This window comes from Hylaeus anthracinus, unplaced genomic scaffold (assembly GCF_026225885.1).
Source record: "Hylaeus anthracinus isolate JK02 unplaced genomic scaffold, UHH_iyHylAnth1.0_haploid 16228, whole genome shotgun sequence".
Lineage (NCBI taxonomy): Eukaryota > Metazoa > Arthropoda > Insecta > Hymenoptera > Colletidae > Hylaeus > Hylaeus anthracinus.
In genome coordinates this window covers 13,454-35,761 of record NW_026534656.1, presented here as the reverse complement: position 1 = coordinate 35,761, position 22,308 = coordinate 13,454, and the positions used below count along the sequence as shown (strand labels likewise).

Genomic DNA, 22,308 nt, shown 5'->3' with positions numbered 1-22,308 from the left:
GTGCTCGGTCGGTAATGCACGTTACTCTGCCGCTAATGTGGAGTACTCGGTCGATAATGCAGGTAACTCTGCCAGTAATGTGGAGTACTCAGTCGATAATGCAGGTTACTCTGTAAGTGATGTAGAGTACTCGGGCGATAATGCAGATCGTTCTGTCGGTAATGTAGAGTGCTCGGTTGATAATGCGGGTTACTCTGCCGGTAATGTGGAGTGCTCGGTCGATAATGCAGATCGTTCTGTCGATAATGTGGAGTGCTCGGTCGATAATGCAGATTCATATAAATTACTAGAAATTATTTCATGCTTTTCATTGCATTTTCCCATACTTTTAAACAATTATATCTAGAACTAGTGCGTATTTATATAAATTAACAAGAAATTATTTCATACTTTTCACTGTACCTTTTTTGATGACGGTTTAATTTTTTTTTTCAAAAAATTATTTTATTTCACTCTTTTTAGTGGCAATATATAACCTATAGGTTTTTATGTAATATTAACAGTTATGAGCAATATACAGGCTGACCTAAAAACGTTGGAGGTCCTTGAAAAGGCTTGTTCCGCAGGGGCGGCGGGGTTGAAACAATTTTTCCTTAGCGAAAATGTTGCTCGAGGATTGTTAAGGAGATATTCCAGAAACAGAAACTCCCGACCAATCAGAGCGCGAGTATGCCGGAGGAGCGCCTGTGGGGCCTATGCTACCGCAGGCGCACCACTGGCATACTCGCGCTCTGTTTGGTCGGGGGTTTCTGTCAATATCTCCTTAACGAAGCCTCGAACAACATCTTCGTTAAGAAAAAATTGTTTCAAATCATCCCCACGCCCTCTCCCCCCGAAATACCCTATTCAAGGACATCCAACATTTTTTGGACACCCTGTATAATTGCAAATGGGATTATCAGGAATACATGTGCAAATACATGTGAAAGGATTGATTGCGTTTGGTAAATTCCTTGTCGAGCTACACCACAGCATAACAATTTCGCACCAACATTGATTTTAAACAATAAAACAATAAAAGTGTCGATAAATTTTTGCAAATGGGAACATCACGAATTCATGTATCATGAAATGCGGAAGGTTCCATCGCGCTCGGTAATTTCCTCACCGAGTTACATCATATAATAGGAATTTTGCGATAACAATAGTTATAAACAATACAGAAATTCATAAATTTTTGCATCTGTGATCATTGTGAAAACCTCTCCGGCAGAAAAATGTAAGAGGTTTCATTGATTTCATCGGTTTCAGGCCAAACATACGTGAAATAGTACGCTTTTTGCGATAAAAAGTGATATAAAGTGGTAAAAAATAAGACAAGGACAAATGTTTTGTTATGGGACTAAATGGCAAATGCTCTTCCAGATGCAAGAAGTTTCAATCTGATTGGTCCATCCGTCTCGGAGTAAAAAGCAAGATAAAATGTTTCTGTTTAAAAAAAGGACGGGTAAAAAATGACAAATCACAAAATGTTTCTTTTACGCGATCAACTGGAAGAAATATTCGACAAGATGCAAGAGGTTTCACTCCGATTCATCAAGCCATCTCGACATAATCGGCAAGCATACCTAAAAATCACGGTTTTTTAGTCAAAAGACGGTTAAAAAATGACAAATCGCAAAAAGTCGTGATAATGGGACCACCAGGGGGGGGGGCATGCTCTACAAGATGCAACACGGTTAAAAAGAATCTATCACTGCAAGAGATGATTCAATGTCTGGCCTATACACAATCAGTGTACAACTGAAGGTGTACAGAGAAATGATCCTGGAATCGTCTGGCAATTCAAAAATCCATCAAATCGCTGTTTAATGTTTTGTTGTCGATGGACACGTAAACAATAATTCGTCTTCACAGTTGACACGATAACCGTCGTTATTTTCGAGACACAAAGAGTTCGAAGAGATTTTAATCTACGTAAGCGTCGTTATCGTTCGACCCATCACATATAAAGAAAGACGAAAATTAAGAAAACGGCAGTAGTCTTAAAAGGAAAGTTCGAATCTTCGTGTAGCGTTCAATGAATTGCGCCAGTGACAATAAAAATCGTGATAAATATCGAGTTCTTTTCGGTAAGGCTGATAAGTTTTTTCGTACGTATGACACTATGTCAGACTGCTTTAAAGTTTGGGTTACAGTGTTAGAATGAGTAGAAAGTTTAGCTAAAAATTTGTTGCTCATCGCTGGTAATGTTAGAATTTTTAGAGGAAAAATGGCCGCTGGTTTCAATAATTTTCAACGGGTATCTGGCCGCTAGTATCGCGAGCGTAAGGTCAGGGTGGACATGATATTTCCTGTATCGAGCACAACAAAGGAACAAAGCAGCTGTCAAAGTACCCGAAGCGTGTAACTTGCCACTTGAGTTAAGAGAAGTCACTGCTGTTCGTTGATCGTTAACGCAAAACCAACTATCAGCGATTTTAATTGCCGTGTAGAAACGAGGGAACAAAGCGTTTCCTTTTTTTTATGGAAATTAACTTGTCAAGTTTGGGTCCTTCTGAAAGTCCACAAAGACTATCCAGAATAGAAATGAATATTTATATAATTATATAAAGTAATATAAGAAAATAATAAATAAATAATAATTATTTTCTTATGAGTGTACTTGTAAATATCGATTGTTACTCCATGTAATCTCTATGTGTTTCGAAGAGGAATCGAACTCGAGGCTCGAAAGCGTTGATTCGATTACTTATAAATACTAGCAAAGGAACAAAAATATTGAATCGCTTATGCGCAACGCCTTGGGCAAGACGTAATTGATAGGTTCCGAGGTTGCATACCGTTTTCCATATACGTGCAACAAGAACTTATCTGGACTGACGCGCGCAGTTACGTACATTTTTATTGTCTTACGATACGTGCTATGATTTATGATATCGCGAGCAGCCGTACCACCGATTCTGTGACGCATTACGTAACGAAATCTCGATAAGCTGTTTCGGAATGCTTTGGAAGTTCTTCCTATCAATGTTGCAGCAAGAATACATTTCCAAAAGGATTTTTACTCGTAGCCTCTTCGCTTTCTCGATTTTAAAGAGTATTTTTCGCGAACGGAAGGATACAATTTAATTGATAAAATCGCTGGCGTTGATCCGCGATGTTGCACCTTGGCAACTGTCGTGCAACGATAAAGAATAGTTGTGAAATTGAAACCTCGTGGGTTGCGTGATACTTAGAAGCCTTATGAAAAGTTTACACTTTTTATTAAATATAAATACTTTATTCGAATTCTTTCTAACTAACGCGAAAGAATTTGGCGTTAGCCACTTAAAATTGGGCTATGCACGTTTGCTCAAGAAATCAAATTGTTTACGAACGATTTTCTAATACTTAAGAAAAGATAGTGGAGAGTAGACGAAGATAAAAATTACTCGAATATCATCATTTCGGTTTTTTATTTCTGCACCATACCCAGAAGTATGCCGCGGATGATCTAAAGACTAGCAGTGAGTTGAGATTAGGATTTTGATCATTTTAATCCTTCCCGTGGATTTTTGAAATCCGATGGATGATCTCCCCCAGAATGCCACTCAACAATGACAGCATCATTGCTGTTCCAGAGAAAAATGCTTCCGGTGAGTTCGATGTTTCTTTTTCCAATGGAAAAAGTAATACTTACCAGACCAAACGTTATTTTCAAAGAACCAAGAAGTAGTTTCTTTCCTAAAAAATAAAATAAAATGAATTTAAACTCAGCGGTAGGGAACATGGGCAAAGATATTCACGAGAAGAAGCCAGCGGACTTCGAGACGGCCATTGCAGCCGCCGGAAGCGGAAAGTTTCAGTTCCTTCTTCTTCTGGCGGTCATTCCAGCGGCATGGGCAGGTGGAATGGATGCTACGTCCATATCGATAATTCTTCCGACCATAGAGTGCGATTTGAAGACCACACTGTTCCAAAAAGGAGTCCTGAATGCCATCTCTTTCGTTGGTGGGTAGCATCCTATTTGAACACACAAGAAATGCTTCGTTAGATGGTTATTAAGAATAATATATAGAGTGAAACATGTCATTTGGCCAGGTCTTTTATTTTTGTTATCTACTAATAGAATAAGATTTTCTTTATTACAAATTGCATGGCTCAAATAGTTCTTTCGTTAATTTTAAATAGGGATGGTTTCAAGCGGGTTTCTATGGGGCTACGTAGCCGACGTTCGAGGCAGAAGGTCTGTCGTCATCTATGGCTACATGGCAGACGGAATTTGCAATATTCTCACCGGTTTCTCGCAAAACTTTTGGACACTAGCGTCCTTTAAGTTTATCAACGGGGTTATGTGAGTGCTCGATTATTATCTGACTCATTAAAGTCAATATTTCATAATTGAGGATCCCTTATCTTCCCACCTGATTTCAAACAATTCTATGTAATTTCTCATGTTTCAGACTAAGTGGCCCTCACGCAGCAATGGTGACATACTGTTCCGAATTCTACGGAATCAAAGGAAGAGGGCGAATCCCCCTATTCGTCGGATTTTCTGTTATATTCGGGACCATCGTGGCTGCAGGTACTGCTCACACATTATTGAAATAAAATACATGAAAAGATTCACGTGACTTCTCTAGAAGTATATTAACAAGCATAAAAAGTTTCATTTCGATCCATCGAATAGTTTTCATTTTAAAAACTCTCCAAGACCCATTTCAATTAGTGTCTCCATGATTGACTAAGTCGCTTTACTTTTTAGCACTGGGATGGTTGGTGGTCCCTCAACCGTGGTCCATCGTCATCTGGAACGGTGCTTTCGTTTTCAACTCCTGGAGAATTTATCTCTCTCTGTGCGGCGTCCCGACGCTGTTAGGCACCGTCTTTCTCTTCCTGTTTCCAGAGAGTCCGAAGTTCCTGATGTCGCGCGGTCGTAACGAGGAAGCGATGAAAGTCTTCAAAATGATTTACAAACTGAACACGGGAAGACCTGCCAACGAATATCCGGTAAGATATCCGAAATGGCAGTATGAATAGCTTTGGTGATGGAAAGCGTGTATCGGAATGCAGATGTTATCGCGGAACTTTGTGAAACTAGGTCGACCGCGTATCTTTGAAACTGCTGAGTGTAAAGTTTGTTTACGGAGAAATCGATTGTTTTAAAGACTTATGTATGCAGTAATTCAAGTATCTTTATTTACTGTTTTACCAAGATATTGGACTTGGCAGACGAATCCTATCACAAAGCGTCCAGCGACGCTAACCTGAATCAGAAGTCTCAGAAGACAGCCATTTTCTTTTATCCGCACTTGCCTCGAATCCTCTTGGTCACTCTTATTCAATTTGGAACGATGTTGGCGTGAGTAAATCAATTTCTGTTATGTATGTTGTTTGATTGTTTGGGAGAAGGAATTTCTCATCGGATAATATATATAAATAATAATTATCAGTACTCCAGTTCTTTTTCACCTATTGTAGCTATATTTTCTTTATTTCGATCACATTTAAAACGTTATGCACTCAACAACTATATGCGTGAGCGCACGACTGCTTTCGAACGCTTATCAATCACACGAGTCGTTAATTATGATAGTAGCGTTTAAGTCCATTTATCTTTGTTACGAGATACGAAAGCTTCTTACACGTCGATCGGCTGGACGATGTCTATGATGATGTTGATAAGCGCTACTTAATTCTACACTTTTGGTAATCACCGATAAGTAAATTTATCAGACATGTGACTGATGCAGTTTTATTTTAATATTTATTAAATCTTACCTATAGAAGCCCCATCGAACAATAATGCACTGCTGACATAATGAACAGATCACATAATTAATCGTGATCGATCGCAGAGTGTGACTGGGCAGTAAAGAGAAGTTAAAAATTAATTAGGACGCTGTTAAGTATTCATATTTTTATCAGAACACGAGAGCAAAGTACATATCAGCTGACTAGGTGCGGTATGACGAATGACACGCTCGCCTTATCAAACTAATACGTCGTTCTCGTGCCATGCATAGTTGCATGACGTGTCGAGATTAGTTTGACGTCAGAAAGAAGGATTTTTTATTCCCTTGGATGTAAATTTCGTTTGTTGATAAAAATAATATTCCGCGTACCTCAAACTTTATATGTAGTAATTAATATTTTTATACATGTATAATCATCTTTTGCAGCACAAATACTATTCGCCTGTGGCAACCGGAGCTGTTCGCGATATTGGACAATTTTGTATCGCAAACTAATGCAACAACAGACCAGAAAATAACGTTTTGCGACATCCTGGACTTCTCCACCAACGCAAATGGCAATTCCACGACAGACGGGACAAGTTGTGTAAACGTGAGATCATTGAGTTTATACTTTCTGCTAGTACAGAAAAGCTTGCGTTAAATTTCTACGCAGAATAAGGCAGGAAAGAGAATCTGCACCTAGTTTTTATATCTAAAGATCTTACTACAAGTTTGCATCTATAAGCTCACTATTACTCGCGACGAAGGATCGTTCGAACAATCTTAGTTTCTAAGATTGTAACTGGAGATCGAAGGAACTTTGTTTCCTTCCATTTTTCTCCTATTTCCTTGTATCTCCCTCGCGGGTCTCCACTCATGTATTACTCGCGGGAAAAGAACCATTTGTTGATCCTTTGTCGCGAGTAATAGCGAGCTAATGGCTGCGTACTTGTAATAAGATCTTTAGAAATAACAAGTAGGCGCGCGGAATGCCGCGCGTTACAAGTGTAACTTCCTAGACAGAATTTATACTTTTGATTAAGTTACCCTTTTCATTTATGGTTTCAAAGTTTTTAGTAATGACATGTTTTGGTGCACGTTTTCTAGGCCGTCATAAACGAATCGGTTTACATGAGCACTGTTATTATATATACCTTTACAATCATTTGCATCCTGGTGGCTACTCTCGTACTGAAGATCATTAATCAGAAGAACTTGCTGTGTGAGTATTTAACCACTCTCACCACTCTTTTTGCAAAGATTATTTATAAAGTGGGTTCCAAAATTTTCCTGCTAAAATCACATATTCTTTCTTGTTTTAGTCGTCTGTTACGGGGTGGCACTTTTCTGCATAGTGTACTTGAATTGGTCTTCTAACGCAATGTCCACGTTGGTACTGATGTGCACGTTCGTAGGACTGATGACCACCAACCTTAACGTTGTCGTTAGCGCAGCTGTTATCCTCTTCCCAACTTCGTTAAGGTATTTTGTCAATAAATTCTCAGTTTACAAACGTTAATCGAATAATTGGGTTCATTTTCATCTTCTGGAAACCAGGACCATCGCAGTGAGCCTTGTGTGGACAGCTGGAAGACTAGGATCTATCGTCGGAAGTCTTCTTTTCCCAGTTCTGCTAGAGTATGGCTGCCTGGCGCCACTGATCGTTTTGGCAGGCTTCGTCATACGTAAGCCACGCTCTTTACTTCGTGATCCAACATTTTTCATTATGGACGCTACCATAATTCCTCTTCATTCCAGTTTCAATCGTGTTAACCTGTTTCTTGGCCGCCGCTAAGAAGACCACGACCGGAGGAAGCTGCCTTCGCGCAAGCATTCACGGATTCGATATCGCTTCCATCCGCCCAGAGTTCGCGCAGTAATTCTTCGTTGAAAGTCAGTGAAGCGTTTCGCCGAGTTTTCGTTTGGTTTGCTAAGGGAATATCTCTGGTTGAATTGGGCTAAACGAAGTGAAGAGCGCTCGAGGACGAGCAAAGGCCAAAGGATCGCGAGGATGCGATAAATTCAGATGCGTTTGCGTCACGATATCCAATTGCTTGCCAAGTTGTCGTCGAGGGAAGGATACTTGGCGTATCCTGTCTAAAATAACCGATATTTCCATGAAGTACAGATGCGATTTAATACTCAAGCATAAAGGACAGTAAACCTGACCTAAGACATTCCATTCAGAATGATATCAATTAATCACACTTCATTCCTGGTCACTTATCTCACAAAGTATAGATTTATCATTCATTGTATACAGTTTTCTATTGCCACATTGTTTTGTACGCATGCAGTATTCATCACTTTTCATTCTACTTCTATTAAAAGTAATAAAAGTAATACGAATTCCAACCGCCTACGCTCCGGAATCACACCAAATCTGTTCAAAATCCTCACGCTTCTTCTCACAGCTTTATTATTTTACGTGGAAGAACGAAGTCGTTGCGCAACGTCGTCGATAGAAATTTCGCAGCCTTCGACGTCCACCCTTCACGGTCGCCCAGGGAGGATCGATATCGATCCGAAACGATGATCGAGCGCCTCGAGGACGAATCTTACGGTGTTCCTCGCGCATCTGCGTGTGCATACGGCAAGGATGTGCACGAGGCCTTGGGTTTCACTTTCGACACATCCTGGAGAGCCCTCCAGCCTTCACCCACATGCTCGTTCTTCTCGATCCCGTACACACGCCGCCTGGAGGCCCCCAACAGCTTTCGTGTGGACGGGGCTTTATCTCGCGCCCGGGATCTCGACACGTTCGCGGCGGCCACGTTGATCGAGTAATTACGCGTGTCCATAAAAGTTCGTACGAGAATTACAATGGGAGAAAGTCAAGGCGTCGCGGACGCGCTCGATCGCGACGCTCCTTCACGGTCTGTTCCTTGGTCAAACAGCACGATCGATCGACTGGACTGGTATTTTTTCTATTTTTTTCTATTTCTAGATATCTCAGAAACTGTTTAGTGCTCGAGGTTGTATAGATCTGCCGGCTATTGAAATTGAAACGAAGCAGAGGTTGGCCAATCTTTTATTGGAAAAATTGGCAAAATTGTTTCTTCTAATTGTTTCGATGAACATCACTTAGCTTTCTTTGAAGCATTCTCTTGTTAGGTGCTTCTATTTAAGAATACGATAAAGTTTCAACCTGTGGCTGCATACAAAAGTACAATCGCCGCTCAAACACTTCAATTTTACAATGGGCGATGAAGAACAAGACCACGAAATGGTTCCAATGGGTTAAGAAAATATTCCCTCGCCAGCACGGAAAAAGGAAGCAACGGAAGCAAGAACCGTACCGTTCAAAATTCCTGCGCGTTTCTTTGGTGTTCCCCACGAGAACAGAGTGGCGCCTAAGACAGCATTCCGAATAAATTGCGGAAGGAAAGCATGCGCGTTGTACGCGTGTACCGGTCCAGGGAAAAACGCGTTGGCATTGCGTTTGCGTTCTTCCCTCGTTCGTCCTTTCCCTTAAAGGGGTATATTCATTGCTGTGAGACTGACTGAGAATTTACACTAAACAGTGGATAAGACACTGATAACTAACGAGCTGCTTCCTTGGTTAGTTCAAGAACCTATTATTTAATTCTCAAACTGGTAGCACCTACTCCTGCTGGCTGGTATGGAGACCGAACAAGGCTTGCCCTCAGGGGTGGAAATGAATTTATGCAGGGTCTTCTTGGTTCAGAATCGCTTGGAGCATACATTGGAATACCTCTCTTTGTGTAGATATTTCTATTTATGTTTGGTGTTACTTAGGATTAATCTAGTCAGAGATACAGTAGAACCTCGATTATTGTATGGGAGCCTGCGCATGGTCGCCATTTTGTCTAACTATGGTTCTACTTTAATTTCTTCCGTTTCTCTGAAGCTAAGCTTGGTACGGCAAATTCTTGTCATCGATAGCCATATTTCATTCATCTACAAACATTTTTCATCCAACAACATTTGTTTGTAACCTACCAAGATCTTAAATTCACTAAAAAATGAATGACGAAAGGTGAACTGTTGCGACTCCTCCAGATGTGCCCTCATAATCAAACGCAGGAGTCAAGAGGCGTGTCTTGTGCTCCCGTGAGAGCGGACCCGCGATTCTCTAATAATTCTTTACGGGCCCGAAGACGTCGTATCGCGATTTCACGGCCGCTATTCGCTCGATCGTTCTTTCCCCGAGAAATAAAACAGACCCCGTGGGTACGACCAGTAACAGCCAGTCGCATCGGAAACGCCAGCGGGCTCGATACTGTTAACTTTTCCCGCGAAATTCTCGAATCACCGTCACATCCGTTGCCTTTCTCCTCCTAGAGTCGATAACGATGCGATATGACTGACTGTTGGGTCGTTCCAGCCAAGCATCGAACGCGTTAGGGTTCCGTTCACCTGAACTCGCTCAGTCGATGCTCCTCTCCAGGCGAGACAGTCACTTATATCTCAGTTATTTATATCTCGAACGCGTGGAACGTGTTATCACAGCAACTCCCGCTTTCGAGTGACAATTTTCCCTGCCCTCCACCATTCGATTCTAACTGTAATTGATCAAGTGAGATTTTTATTTCACGTTGGATCGAATAAATTATTTCTATTTTTTATTCGTCCTACAGATCAATGTCTACGTATTTCATAAATTGATTTTGATCATTTTTATCAACTAATAGCTATTTAGTATGCATCACTTCCTCGAGATAGAAAAGTTTTCTTCTTCCTTCGACGCTAATCATTTGAGCAACGACTGAGTACTACTTAAAATCATCGTTATTTTGTTTGAGTTTATATCATTCCTCGATAACGTTTAAAACGGGACAGCCTGCACATATTTATTTATTATTGTTTCTTGTTTCTGCGAGGTATCGGTATCAGTTCGTACTTGACACGCAATCCTAGGACCGCGCGAGTCGCTTCGAAGGAAGAGACGCAACGCAATGACGGTTTTTCATCGAAACACTCGGAGTCGCAGAGGTTGTTCGAGAAACGACAGGAAGGTGTAAAACGACAGTGGTGGTCGAACGACTGCGTTCAGGTGCTGGCTGGGACCCTTTAATTAATGGCGCCGACACGATGACACCACTCCGGGCGAACTTCATTCGACTGAAATTAGCGCGGTTTCCTTCCGGTAATGGCGGCGCAGTGGCGGTGATCGAAGTAACGATTGACAATAAATAGTGCAGCGAAACGCAGAGAGAGGAATTAGTTTGAATTTAACACATAAGAATGCAGTAATAGAAGTGTAATGTGTGTATATATATATACGTTTATTAATGAAAACTACCAAATGGTAATCATAACTAGATACGTTATAATCGAAGCACGTGTGCCAGCCACGCAGAACCTAAACCATGGCAGAAATTAAACTTGGACTGTTTCGGGGATCGCGTACACGGGTCTTTGGATCGGTATTCATCGAGACGTGTCGCCCTCACGTTGCTAATCGTCCAAGTACATTACAAGAAGTAATAAGAAAGCATTTCAAATTAACCAGTCCAAATTTTCTGATTTCAGTACATTTTTGTCGAGCCTCGCTCGATATAGGAACGCAAAGGGTTAACATCTCCAAATTAATTAAACATTCATAGTCGTTGCAGGAACCTCAAAGGACGAGTCATCGATCGACCTGTAAGTGAATGTCTGCTAGTTTACGCGATACAATTTTGGAATAATAGAATACTCCAGTAGTCTAGAATGAAAATAGTAAAACTCTGAATAACGTGAACTAGTACAAGTGCTAGTACAAGAAACCCAAATTCGTTGAAAATTCAAAGTAATGGAATTCCATGGAAAATAATCGTTCGAAAAGTGCATTCTCGAGTCGCTTCCCAAACGGGTCTGCATATCCACTTACCCAGATATACAATGTATAACTCGCACGCGATATGCTCGCTCCGCGGTGCATCGCATTACTTTTCATTTATGCGCCTACCTATGTAAATGAGAGTATTATCTGAAGGTATCTACCGCTACGTAGGATCCGCTATGCCTATGGAACACCGTGCGACTCTTCGCTCCTTACCGTTCTTGTTCGATTCTTTCTCCCTCGGTTATCCCTGGCCAGGACCTCTTCTCCTTGTTCGCTTCCCGTTGCTACCTCGACGTCGACCTCTTCCTGATCGTTGTCTTTCGTGGTTCCTGGCTTGTGCTTTCATCCCCTCCTCCTTAGGTGTTCATGTTCGCCGTACTCGCGCTTCTCACTTCGGTTGGACTCTTGTTTTCCTCCAGCTGAACTTTCTTTGCTCGCCAGATTTCCACCAGAGATTACCCGACGCGCCGAGTTTCGCGGTTGGCGATCCTGCAGCTCTGCTCAGACTATCCAATGTGGGAGATAAATTCTGACCAATTTTTTCTGTTATCTCTGCTCGTTGGAGGTGTTTTCAGGGAGCTTGGATGGCGAACTCGGCCTTGAAGAGCCTCGAGGACGAATAAATGGATCGAGATTAAATGTAAATACAGGGTAGACTGCCACGATACGTCAATTCTGGATAATAATTGGCTCATCGAGGAGGAGAATGTAATTGATTGAGAAGGTTCGAAGGACGATGATTTGAGAGGAACGATAGGTAAACGATCTTAAAAAGCGATTATGTACTCTGGATTTTAATGAGTCCGTTACGGTTATGGTTGGTAATTGTGGTAGTTAGGTTTGTGTTTATATTTCATTTTGAACCTTGCATTGTGCTTTTTTAACTACTTGTAATGAAATGAAGGAGATCCTTGAGTTTAGTGTTATTTGAATAGGTATTTTTGATCTATAACTACTAATTGTCAATGATCGATCTGTGTAGATGTTTTTCGCAGTCGTAAAGTATAATGACAATTCCGTCACGGGCGTGAGAAAGCCATTTCCGCCGGAGTCAGTGAAACTGAAAATTGCCAGGGAGCGTCGCCAGTAAGACACTTCTTTTTCTTCGCTCCTAGTCTTCTCGTCTTCTTCATCACTATAAAACCAATTTACAAAATTGAAACTCTATTTCACCCACGAATCAATGATGACTCAATTCAGTTTCAATAATAGTTCCATTTCCTCCCGAGGCACAAGAACTTCCCCAATAGTTTCGCCTCATTAATTATCATTTACAACTCGGTATCTGAAGCACACTCAACGTTCGTTGATTAATTACGCAGACAGATGAAAAATGCCTGAGTAACACGGCGACTCGATAAATTCCTGCACTTATCGAGATCCCCGATTGCTACTGTCCGTGAAGACGCAGCTTCCGGCGACAATGACGAAGCAGTCCCCCGTGACAGGTCCTTGAAGACCACCGACGAGTAGGCGAGTGACAAGCCTAGAGGGAGATTGTCACCCTGAAGAAGCGACTCAATCTGCGACGGATGTACCGCTGTCGTCGCTGCCGCAAAGAACTCCCGCAGCAATTAAAACTTAATGCATCATTGTTTGACGCTGGGATCATCCCACGGTTTTCACCTTCGAAACCGCTAATCGTTCCAATTCTTCTTCGTCGTTCAATCGTGAACGACAGATTTTACCAGTGAGAAATATTTTTCAATGCGGGCTTTAATTAGCAATTACGGACGTTTATTTTATTTTTAGTCGGCAGGGTTCTCCGAGTCCCAACCCTTTATACCTCGAGCCTATCTTTGTAAGTAAAATAGATATAGTAATTTGTAACAGTCACACGAAAGTTGCACCGAAGCTCCGAAATAGATGCTTGAATCTATCTTACTCATTTGTACTCTTTCTACTCGAATACTCTTCATTTTAATCTTTACAGAAATCACCCGCAATGGATCGTTTACGTACGGGTTATCGTTGGCGACCGATCGAGATGATGTGGCCAGCGCCGAGACACGGGCATCGATGGCTCGAGATCAACCCCTGTTCAATGAAAGATATCGTTGTCAATGTTGCAACGTGTCCTCGGGTCTTCGATCGCTCTTGACCAGTCATTATCGAGCCCACAAATGCCTCGTTAATCTCTTCGTGCGCTGATGTAACGATGCAAGGCGTCGTGTATGCGATATCGGTTGGATCGAGTATAATGTGTTGTATGATCTCATTCAATCTGCGTTACTTTCCTCTTCGGTTGCCCTACAGGTACTTCGATCCGAACGCGAATCGCGATACGAACTGGGTCCGCAGTGGTCTGAGAAGCATCTAGGAAAATTACAAATCAGCGATGTAGAGATACGAAAAGCTTTAATGTTGAATAGAAGGAAGTAGTCGTTTAATATTGATAAAGGAATAATGGTGAAATTTGGGCGAGAGTTATCAAAATTAATATAATAATATTAATATATATATATAATATTAATATAATATTATATATATATATAATATATATGTATATATGTATTAGTTATATAATTGTTACTGCTTGTTTGAACTACAATGGCAGAAACTGTACACTTGTAATGTTCAAGCCTGCGGTCGAGTTCCTACGAATTAGTGGTAGCGACTCAGTAGTCTACTCGGTGCTCAGCGAGTAGCATCAGTCACTGTCAGCCTCCGAACTGTGTTATAATTCCATGTTATTGCAAGAATTGCAATCAAAATATACTGTTACGATATTAATCGGTCTCCTTGGTCAGATTCCAACGGAGTCTAAACAGTTTCTCCCCGAACAAACAAATACTGCCAAGTCTGGCGATGAGAACGGCGCCATGGAATCGTCAGCTCATCTCAATTACCCACGATATCCTGATCTACGCGTAGAACATCACCTTCGAAGTATTCTTCGCGTTCTATTTTACGGAATGGTTCGTGTTTCCATAAAGAAGCAATAAAATTCGATTCACTTTCGTCTCAAGGAAATTCGCAAGGAAACACGGCGTCCTTGGTTATCAGGACGTGTCTACGACGCAAAGGATTCTCGTTATGAGGCGACGATCGTCCTTGCTTCGAGATAAAACTGCGATAAAGATCCCCTTTGCGGGGTTGTGAACATTTTCCTTTTCGTGATAAATAAAAATCACAAAAAATTCGAGGTTCAGTATTTCTTAAACAAATTCGAAGTTGATAAAGTGATGACTTAAACTCTCCTTATTTTCGCATAAAGTAAATTATACTAAAGTTTGGTAAAATTCCGTCGCGTTTAGAGTGCAGAAAATGACCCCTTCGCCTTGGAATGGCTTCCCTGTAAAAATTGCGATATGGTGGTTGAAAGCACCAAACTTGAACGATTTATATTTTTTAAACGAATTCGAGATCAGCAAAATCATGACTTAAAGTCCTTTTGATCTTGCATCAACTATATTGTACTAAAGTTTCATAAAATTCCCTCGCGTCTGGAGTACAGAAAGTGATCGATTCATAGCGAGTGGTAGACTCAACAGCGTCAAATCAAATTCTTCGTGGGAAGCGTCTTGGCGGCGCGCGGTGGTCGTCGAATCCCACGCAATGGAATCCCAGCGTGTCGTGCGCGTCGAAATCTATATCATCGCTCGATCCAAAAGGCAATTATCGTCCGAGCGATCCCCAGACCGGTCTCGTCGTTCATCCACGGTTCAACGGCCCCCCTCATTCCTAAGGACTCTCGTCCCAACGCGTAAGTCCTCTACTTTTTATCAAGGTCTGATTGAGATCGAGTCTTTCGATTCTGCATCCCGAGACCCACGTTTCTAGTTAAGCCTGATAGACGTCCGTGGTAATTAATGGAGGGAACGCGTTACATAATTGCCACGGATGGCTAAATGGATACACTGTCTCGGTTTTGCCCCGTTTGCAGCCGCTGACCGCGTTATTATTTCCCCCTGTCAATTTCACGGTCGCTGGGGAGTTACGTGAAAGGTGAATTTCAACGGATAACGCGATTGCGTAACGGTCGGGATTACGTTGTTGCCCCGTAGCGTCGAGGCATCCCGGTTGCGTGAGACTGATGCTTGTAATGGGACTTTAACTGGCCTGTTTATGTAAAATTTGTTCGGTAACGGCAGAGGAACTCCTCGTTTAGCGAGTGAGCTAGACCGAATTTTATGTTCATATTTGGTTACATTTTTGGATGGCAGAGTCCTTGTTTGGAGGTGCTGAGCTGCGAGGACCTTGGGATCTCCATTGACCCTAGCAGTTCCTGACTTTTTATGGGATGCTCTCAAATACCCCGATAAGCATGCATCAAGGCACTTGATGAATCTCCATTTTTCTCGAACAATCAGCAACAATTCTGCAAATGGAAGTCTACATTGCAACAGGTCTTTCCTCAGGCGCGTAAACTGGTAAGTTGTAGCAAGAGATCGTAGTCCCCTGGTTTTCGTCGCTTTTCCTGTTATTTATGATACCCGCAGGAATCCTACACGTGGGTTGCGAGTTTCAAGCTAGAATCATTAATATTATTTTATTTATCTTGATACGCGTATTATTTATTATCTACCAAGAAATGTAGCTACGTCACAATGATGGACAGTTTTTTTACAGCAAGTTCCCATGTTTGTTTTCAAAAATTAGGAGAAGAAAGATCCAGTCCGTTGCCTGAGGCGTTTACGTACAATTAAAATTCCAGGAACAAATGATCCTTGAATTTACGGGGGGTCAGGAAACTTTTCGCGGCAAGAACTGACCGCTCGCGGATGAAACTGGTCGGTGGTCGGTAATTAGCCCGTTCAACCGCCGACCGGTAGGTCCCGCGGTGCGAAGCGCAACTTTGTACGTTTGAATAACGTCAAACTCGTTTCCTGTTATACAGAGTTACATTCAGATCGATATCTTTGCGCGAAATTTTTCTCGGTAAGCAATTTAAATTCCGTCGCAGTTTCCTTTTACGAACCCTCTTTTTTTATGCGAAGACAAATCGGGAAGAATTAAAACTGTTCCTTTGAAATCGTACCTAAACATCTTCGAGATTTTATTTTAATGTTGGGAATCATTAAAAATTTAGGTCAGATACGCCTGATGTCTGGCAACCTGCGAACTGGAGGCGCGCATGAGACAGGCCTGAGTATATCCAATGGCGCAGTTGAGAAGACATACTTCTTGCGTAATAGAACTCATACTTGTGTTGAAGTATAGGTCATTTTTCTGTTGGAAGACCGATATTTGCTGCAAGTTATACAATAAGTGTTGGATATCGTTTAGGTTAATCTGTACCTCCTGTACTGTACCATCTAATCTTCACTACTTTAGGTTAGTCAGTAGTTTTATCTTCATGGGATAGGTAAATATTTGTAAGTTTCAAACCTAGTCATCCGTCCATACACCAACTAAGCATCCGACCCTTGTACCCTTACTCACTAACTCCGAATAACTCGTCCGACTCCTTAATAGTCTACGATTCTCATTGGTCCTTCCCCTTATTTCCACCACTTTCTGAATCCTGAAACACAAACCTTTATAAGGCACACCCAAACTCCTTTCTCGAGCTTTTTCGTAACATAATACAACAGAAGTAGGAACGTAGCGGTAATCTAGTTTCTAAGTACCGAATTGTATTAGAAACCGGACTTGAAATAAATCGGAATCTAACATAAGTACACATAGTTCATGGAGAGACTCTCAGCAGAAGTTCTAGATCATACACGAAGAAATCGAGACAATCTGTAAACCATTTACATAGATAACTCGATAATCACACGAACTGGGTCGAAGTCTATCAGAGTCTATCAGCATTAACCCAAAATGCAGGCTCGAAACGCTGAGGACACCCGTCGTTCTCAATAAAGTTGCGGTGTTCGCAGAGTCCGCCGTCCGATCCAAGCAGAGATACTTAAATGTCCATCCTGGTAACTGTACATGTTCCCATCTAAAGCGATCTCTGTCAGGGCGGAGCAAGCGAGAACGAGTACGGAAATTCTATGCGCGCCTCGTAAATTTCGCGGGGGTAGGCGACGACGGTGCTCGGACAGTGGTCGACATTGAAAGTTGACGAGCGGTGCTTGAACGTTAACGGTGTTCACCGTAATTAAGTGAATCGCGTTGTCTGATTCGCACGTTTTGCTCGTCCATTTGCGTCACGCGTCTCTTGTACGCCCGGCGTCGAAAAAAAGCCGCGATGCACGACCGACTCGAGCCGTTCGAGGCGATTAAGGGATCACCTGCGCGGATGATCGTCTACAGTTAACCAAATATCAGCCATGGGATAGGCAGGTGTGTATTTAACGCGCTGATTACGTCAGATGCGAGCTATGGCTGCGCGTGTAAAATATTCAGGGAGCTGTGCAAATCCATCTGGCCCTGTTGTGGTAATTATGTTGGCTTGAGTGGCCTGACCCTACATCGCTGACTAATATGTTCTCTAACCTCTGACAACTGATAGGTTTCTTTTTTTTTATTAAAAGTGAACCTTTCTGAATCCTATTACTTTCCAGTCACATTACATATGCAGTACCACGTTTGTTGAAGGAACTATGGTAAAAATAACGTATCCGTATGTAGAGAAATTAATTATATATATATTTAACGTAGGCCTCAGGTAGACGCTTGGCGGAGAATAAAAGATACGGGCAGTCAATCGTAAAATGATGTACTGCTGTACATACAATGTTTATATTTTTGATCAGATTTTCGCGAAAATGATAGAAACGACCTGGAAGTTATATGGGACGCGACACTAGAGCCCCGCCTCCGTATACTAGATAGAAGAAAAATGATCTCTAATGGTATGCAGACCACACTGCAGTCTCGTTTGATTAGGGATTCCACGCCACGGCTCTTCTCTTCAAAGGTAATTAAGATGAACATGTTAATCGAACGGTGGAAAGTTTGGACATCGAAAATCACTTTGCACACGCGTTATCTTCACGGAGAAGCGACTAGTCACCAGCTAATTACGAAGTCAGAATTAGATAATCGTGTACAGCAACATGGTTGCTTGCTTCTTAGTGTCACGGATCTTTTATTTATACTAGCGATACTGCTACAGCAACTTCCAGTTTATTAATAGGTTTACCTGATTAAAGTGATAACTGATTGAAAACAGCCAACCGATAATGTACGCGAATATGTATGCCAGGATGACTTTAATTCCTTTACTGTTCCACATACTAATGTTCGAGAAACTGATAAGCTGCTAGCAATCATTAAACGTGAACTGGATTCTTCTTCGGGACCCCTACGCTTGCAACTTGATAGAGACTCGAACGGTTGAGGTAATTAAATCGTTTAATTTTGCAAGCTGATCTACAAATCGTAGATTCAACAGAATCAACAGAAGACGGAAGTTTCGAACCAGTTCCTCGTCCTCTCCTCCTCGTCAGGCTGGCCTTGTCCATCCTGGTTCAGTTAGACGAGATGCCGATTGTGCGTAATACAACCGTGAGAAGAAAGAAACGTTATACCTGTTTGGAGAGGACTTTGTCGAGCCCGCTAGATTTAGATAGCATCCCAGCAAACCGAGCTGGTTAATTGTCGACCGTTTACGAGTTTAGCGACTGCTTAACATTTGCTTCTCTCGCGGAGAAGCTTTCCTAGGCAATTTCAAGGAACCCATATTTAATTCCCGGTCACTTGTTGTTCTCGTTTGAGGTATACCGCTGGTACCCTCGCGCGTGCATCGAACAGGTTTGTACTTTTTATTTTCGCTTCTGCACGGATGATATGTAACCTCCACGGTATCAGAAGTTGATTCGATTCGGGATATGGGAATAGGCGCGCGGGGAAAAATAATTTTACACGAATGCAGCAATTACCTGGAACCGCTTCTTGTTACCGATATCTCAGCCTATTTTTCTCATCGCTCGCAGATGAAGAAATAACCGCGGAAGTTGTCGCGGGGGAATACAGCCACGATCGAAGGAGGAAGAGGACCTTGGCAGCTGGACGTCGGCAGATGCAAAACGAGCAACTTGCGAAATAATTCGCGTGCATAATTGGTTCAAGGTTATCGGGTACCGTTGCTTCTGGGGAACGCTCCGACGTTGAGTCAATCGAGGCCTCGTTTCTCTTTCGTGAACGCTCAAGGTGATCCTAATTACCGCGCGATGCGTTAACGTCTTCATTCAGGACGACTTCGTGTACGTCGTGCTGGCCGTGGAAGAATTTTTTTGCCTGCTCTTAATGTCCTCTGAAAAAGATCCGTGGGACGTGGTTCCTTGAGAAACGCGCGACACGCTATTCCCTGCCAGGACAATCCCCGTTTCTATTATAAAACTGGACGACTATTTCTGTCATAAAACAGACGTGATTCATTGCTGGAGGTATCGGTTTACCTTTTTAATTTTGTTGGTATACGCGAGCAGCATGTGGAGCAGGAGCAATACTGTTATCTGGAGTATTGTTTGCTTTATGTCGACCGGTGGAGTTAATTGTTGTTATTGTAACAAATAAATGCAATAAGCGTAGACAGCGTGAGAGAAATTATGCATTGGTTTTCTTAACGAGCTTCGAAAGGAAGTTGGCGATCCGGAAAAAATCGAAGCCATGATGGGGCACCGTTAGACAACCTCCTCGTATGGTCTACACGGTTGCTCTCACCCGAGGTTGAGGTGTGCGGCGGTGGATAGAGGAGAGGAAGCTTTCTGGGCGTCCCAAGTGAGGTATCCAGGTTAAAAAGTTCAGAAATTCCAGAACAGTTGTTGTGGCTACTCAAAACTTTGAATATGAACGTCAAGGTGGCAATAAATCGAGTGTGGACAGATGTGGAGTCGAGTTAGAGTACGTGGCGTGCACTTGGAGCAGGTTGTTTTAATTTATGTCTACCAAACGTGAGAACTTTTTGTAGATACTCTTCATAGAGGCAATATGAACAAAATAGGCTTCAAAAGGAGGAGTTGCATTCTGGATGAGGAAGGACCAGAGAAGAGTGCACTATTTTGAAGATTGCAGAATTCATAACGTCTACAGGTGACTTCCAACCAAAGACCGTAAAATCTTGAATGGGAAATATAAGTTTCCTAACATGATTAATGGTCCTTAGAGTATCTCTATTCACGACGCATCAACTGCCTTTCCTTTTAACATACTACAGGTTGTATCCTCTACAATTCCCTTAAAGAATCACTCTCCAGGATCAATCTACTTCCTCTTGTCAATCCTGCCATAGAAGCAAGTTCGATGTACACAGCCAGAGAACACGCGTACACTCATCCGGTGAATGCGCGTTGCGAATTTTACCTGTTGCGCAATTGCAGTCAGGACACGTAGGTGGGTGGCGGTTATCCAAAAAAAATGTCGGTGGCTTTGGCGCAACGGATGACTGACGGGAAAAGGCTGCGATTCGCTGACGATACACGGATAGAGGCACTTTAGAATATCGAATCATCCTACGTTGCGAACACGGCGAAAGTACAAGCACGATTGTTCGAGACATCCGCACGGATCCGATGGGATCTGTCGATACGCCGCCGAGGGTTAATTGAAGAGCACGTACGTTGAACACCTTCGACCCCGTGACCCCATAGATGACACGATTCCTCCTTTAAAAAGCACCGTCCCTTAATAACCGATCACCGACTGAGTCGTGAAACAACTTGGTCCATTCGAAGACTCCAGCTTCCTGAAAACGTTTTAACCCTTAAATGCCCTAAGGACTTTTAAATCGAATTGTACACTTGCAATTGGTCTGTTTTTAATATTTTGCTGTGTGTATATTACCATTGCATAATGCTGTTTTGAACAAAAGTTAAAAAGATAAACGTAAGCTGTCAAAACTGTTAATTTAGAAAATCAAGCTTCTTAGGGTTAAATCATCCACGAAATTGATCAATTATGGTCCCCATGAACAAGCTAATCGTTCCATTTCTTCTTTGTTGTTTCGATATGTTGTTTATCGTTGTCTCTATATTTACTTTACTTTTAGGTAGTAGAGTTCTTTGAGACCCAACCCTTTGTACATCGAGCCACCCATTCACGGAAATTATCAATCATGGCCCCCATGAATAAGAACTACTACAACCATACGCTGCAGTATAAGAGACATTAAATCGTTCCCTTAATTGGTCGGCAGCGGTTTAATGTGATATTTGTTTTGAATTTAGTGTCATGCTCGCTTTAATCGATAATGGTCGCACAGGAGGGTGCGCGTTTAAAAAAGATCACGATGGAAAATGTATAATTAACCGGTGGGTTAATGCGAAACGTTCCTGAACGCGAAAGGACGATCATCGTCGGCGTCACGCGCCGTACGGCTAGGACCTTCGACCCGATGACCCGTTGGATGACATCATAATTCCTTTACGGGGCACTCCGCCGCTTTTGTGCGGTGCTTTCGTATGACATAAACGGGATGGAAGTTTGCCTCGTGCGACATAAAGGCAAAACAACGCGGAGGACGCGAGGAAGTATATCGCGAAAATAAACGATTATTTTCCTCGATGACGCAAGGATTTTTCTCGTCTTGGAAAATGAGCTCCGAGAACTCGTACTTGACTACTAAATGGTCCATACCATGCTTCTACTTTTTTCGCAACTTTTGAGGTGAAACCTCTACTGGGGTTCTCTCAAAAAGATTAAGAGACACTTTTTCTAAATTGCTTTCGACGCTACTTCAGCCAAGTATGCGAGTGCTGTCTTGTAACTATAATAACAAAGCACGTAAACTGGGTCTCATGAATTTATCTTCCTTTCTACGGACTTATATCGCGTCTACGTCACTCATTTTGCCCTGGATTTTCTCACACAAGGTCAGTATAAAATATGGGGCTACAATTACAGTCCAACAAGTATAAATCACCAAGTGTAAATATAACCTAATTAAAACATGGTGTACAACTACCAATAAAATGTAAAACAACCTACACTTAATAAAACACGTTGAGGTAATTATAGAGA

At 42.0% G+C, this 22,308-nt stretch overlaps 1 protein-coding gene across 1 annotated transcript; it reads left to right on the top strand.

Moving 5' to 3' along the window:
• Window positions 1-1,992: 1,992 nt before the first annotated feature.
• LOC128892737 (synaptic vesicle glycoprotein 2A-like) lies at window positions 1,993-9,222 on the top strand. The gene is made up of 12 exons (XM_054153278.1): window positions 1,993-2,072; window positions 3,419-3,578; window positions 3,700-3,933; window positions 4,114-4,276; window positions 4,386-4,507; window positions 4,688-4,932; window positions 5,139-5,284; window positions 6,105-6,264; window positions 6,768-6,882; window positions 6,983-7,142; window positions 7,218-7,345; window positions 7,419-9,222. Exons 2-12 carry the CDS (start codon window positions 3,512-3,514, stop codon window positions 7,538-7,540), a joined length of 1,662 nt encoding a protein of 553 aa, XP_054009253.1. The 5' UTR covers window positions 1,993-2,072; window positions 3,419-3,511; the 3' UTR covers window positions 7,541-9,222.
• Window positions 9,223-22,308: the final 13,086 nt, after the last annotated feature.

What these genes read in the sequence shown, in the direction of transcription:
- LOC128892737 (XM_054153278.1), top strand. Translation starts at nt 3,512, where the DNA reads ATGATCTCCCCCAGAATGCCACTCAACAATGACAGCATCATTGCTGTT. An exon ending in TCCAGAGAAAAATGCTTCCG is followed by an intron (nt 3,579 to 3,699) that starts GTGAGTTCGATG and finishes ATTTAAACTCAG; the next exon opens with CGGTAGGGAACATGGGCAAA. An exon ending in CTCTTCCCAACTTCGTTAAG is followed by an intron (nt 7,143 to 7,217) that starts GTATTTTGTCAA and finishes TCTGGAAACCAG; the next exon opens with GACCATCGCAGTGAGCCTTG.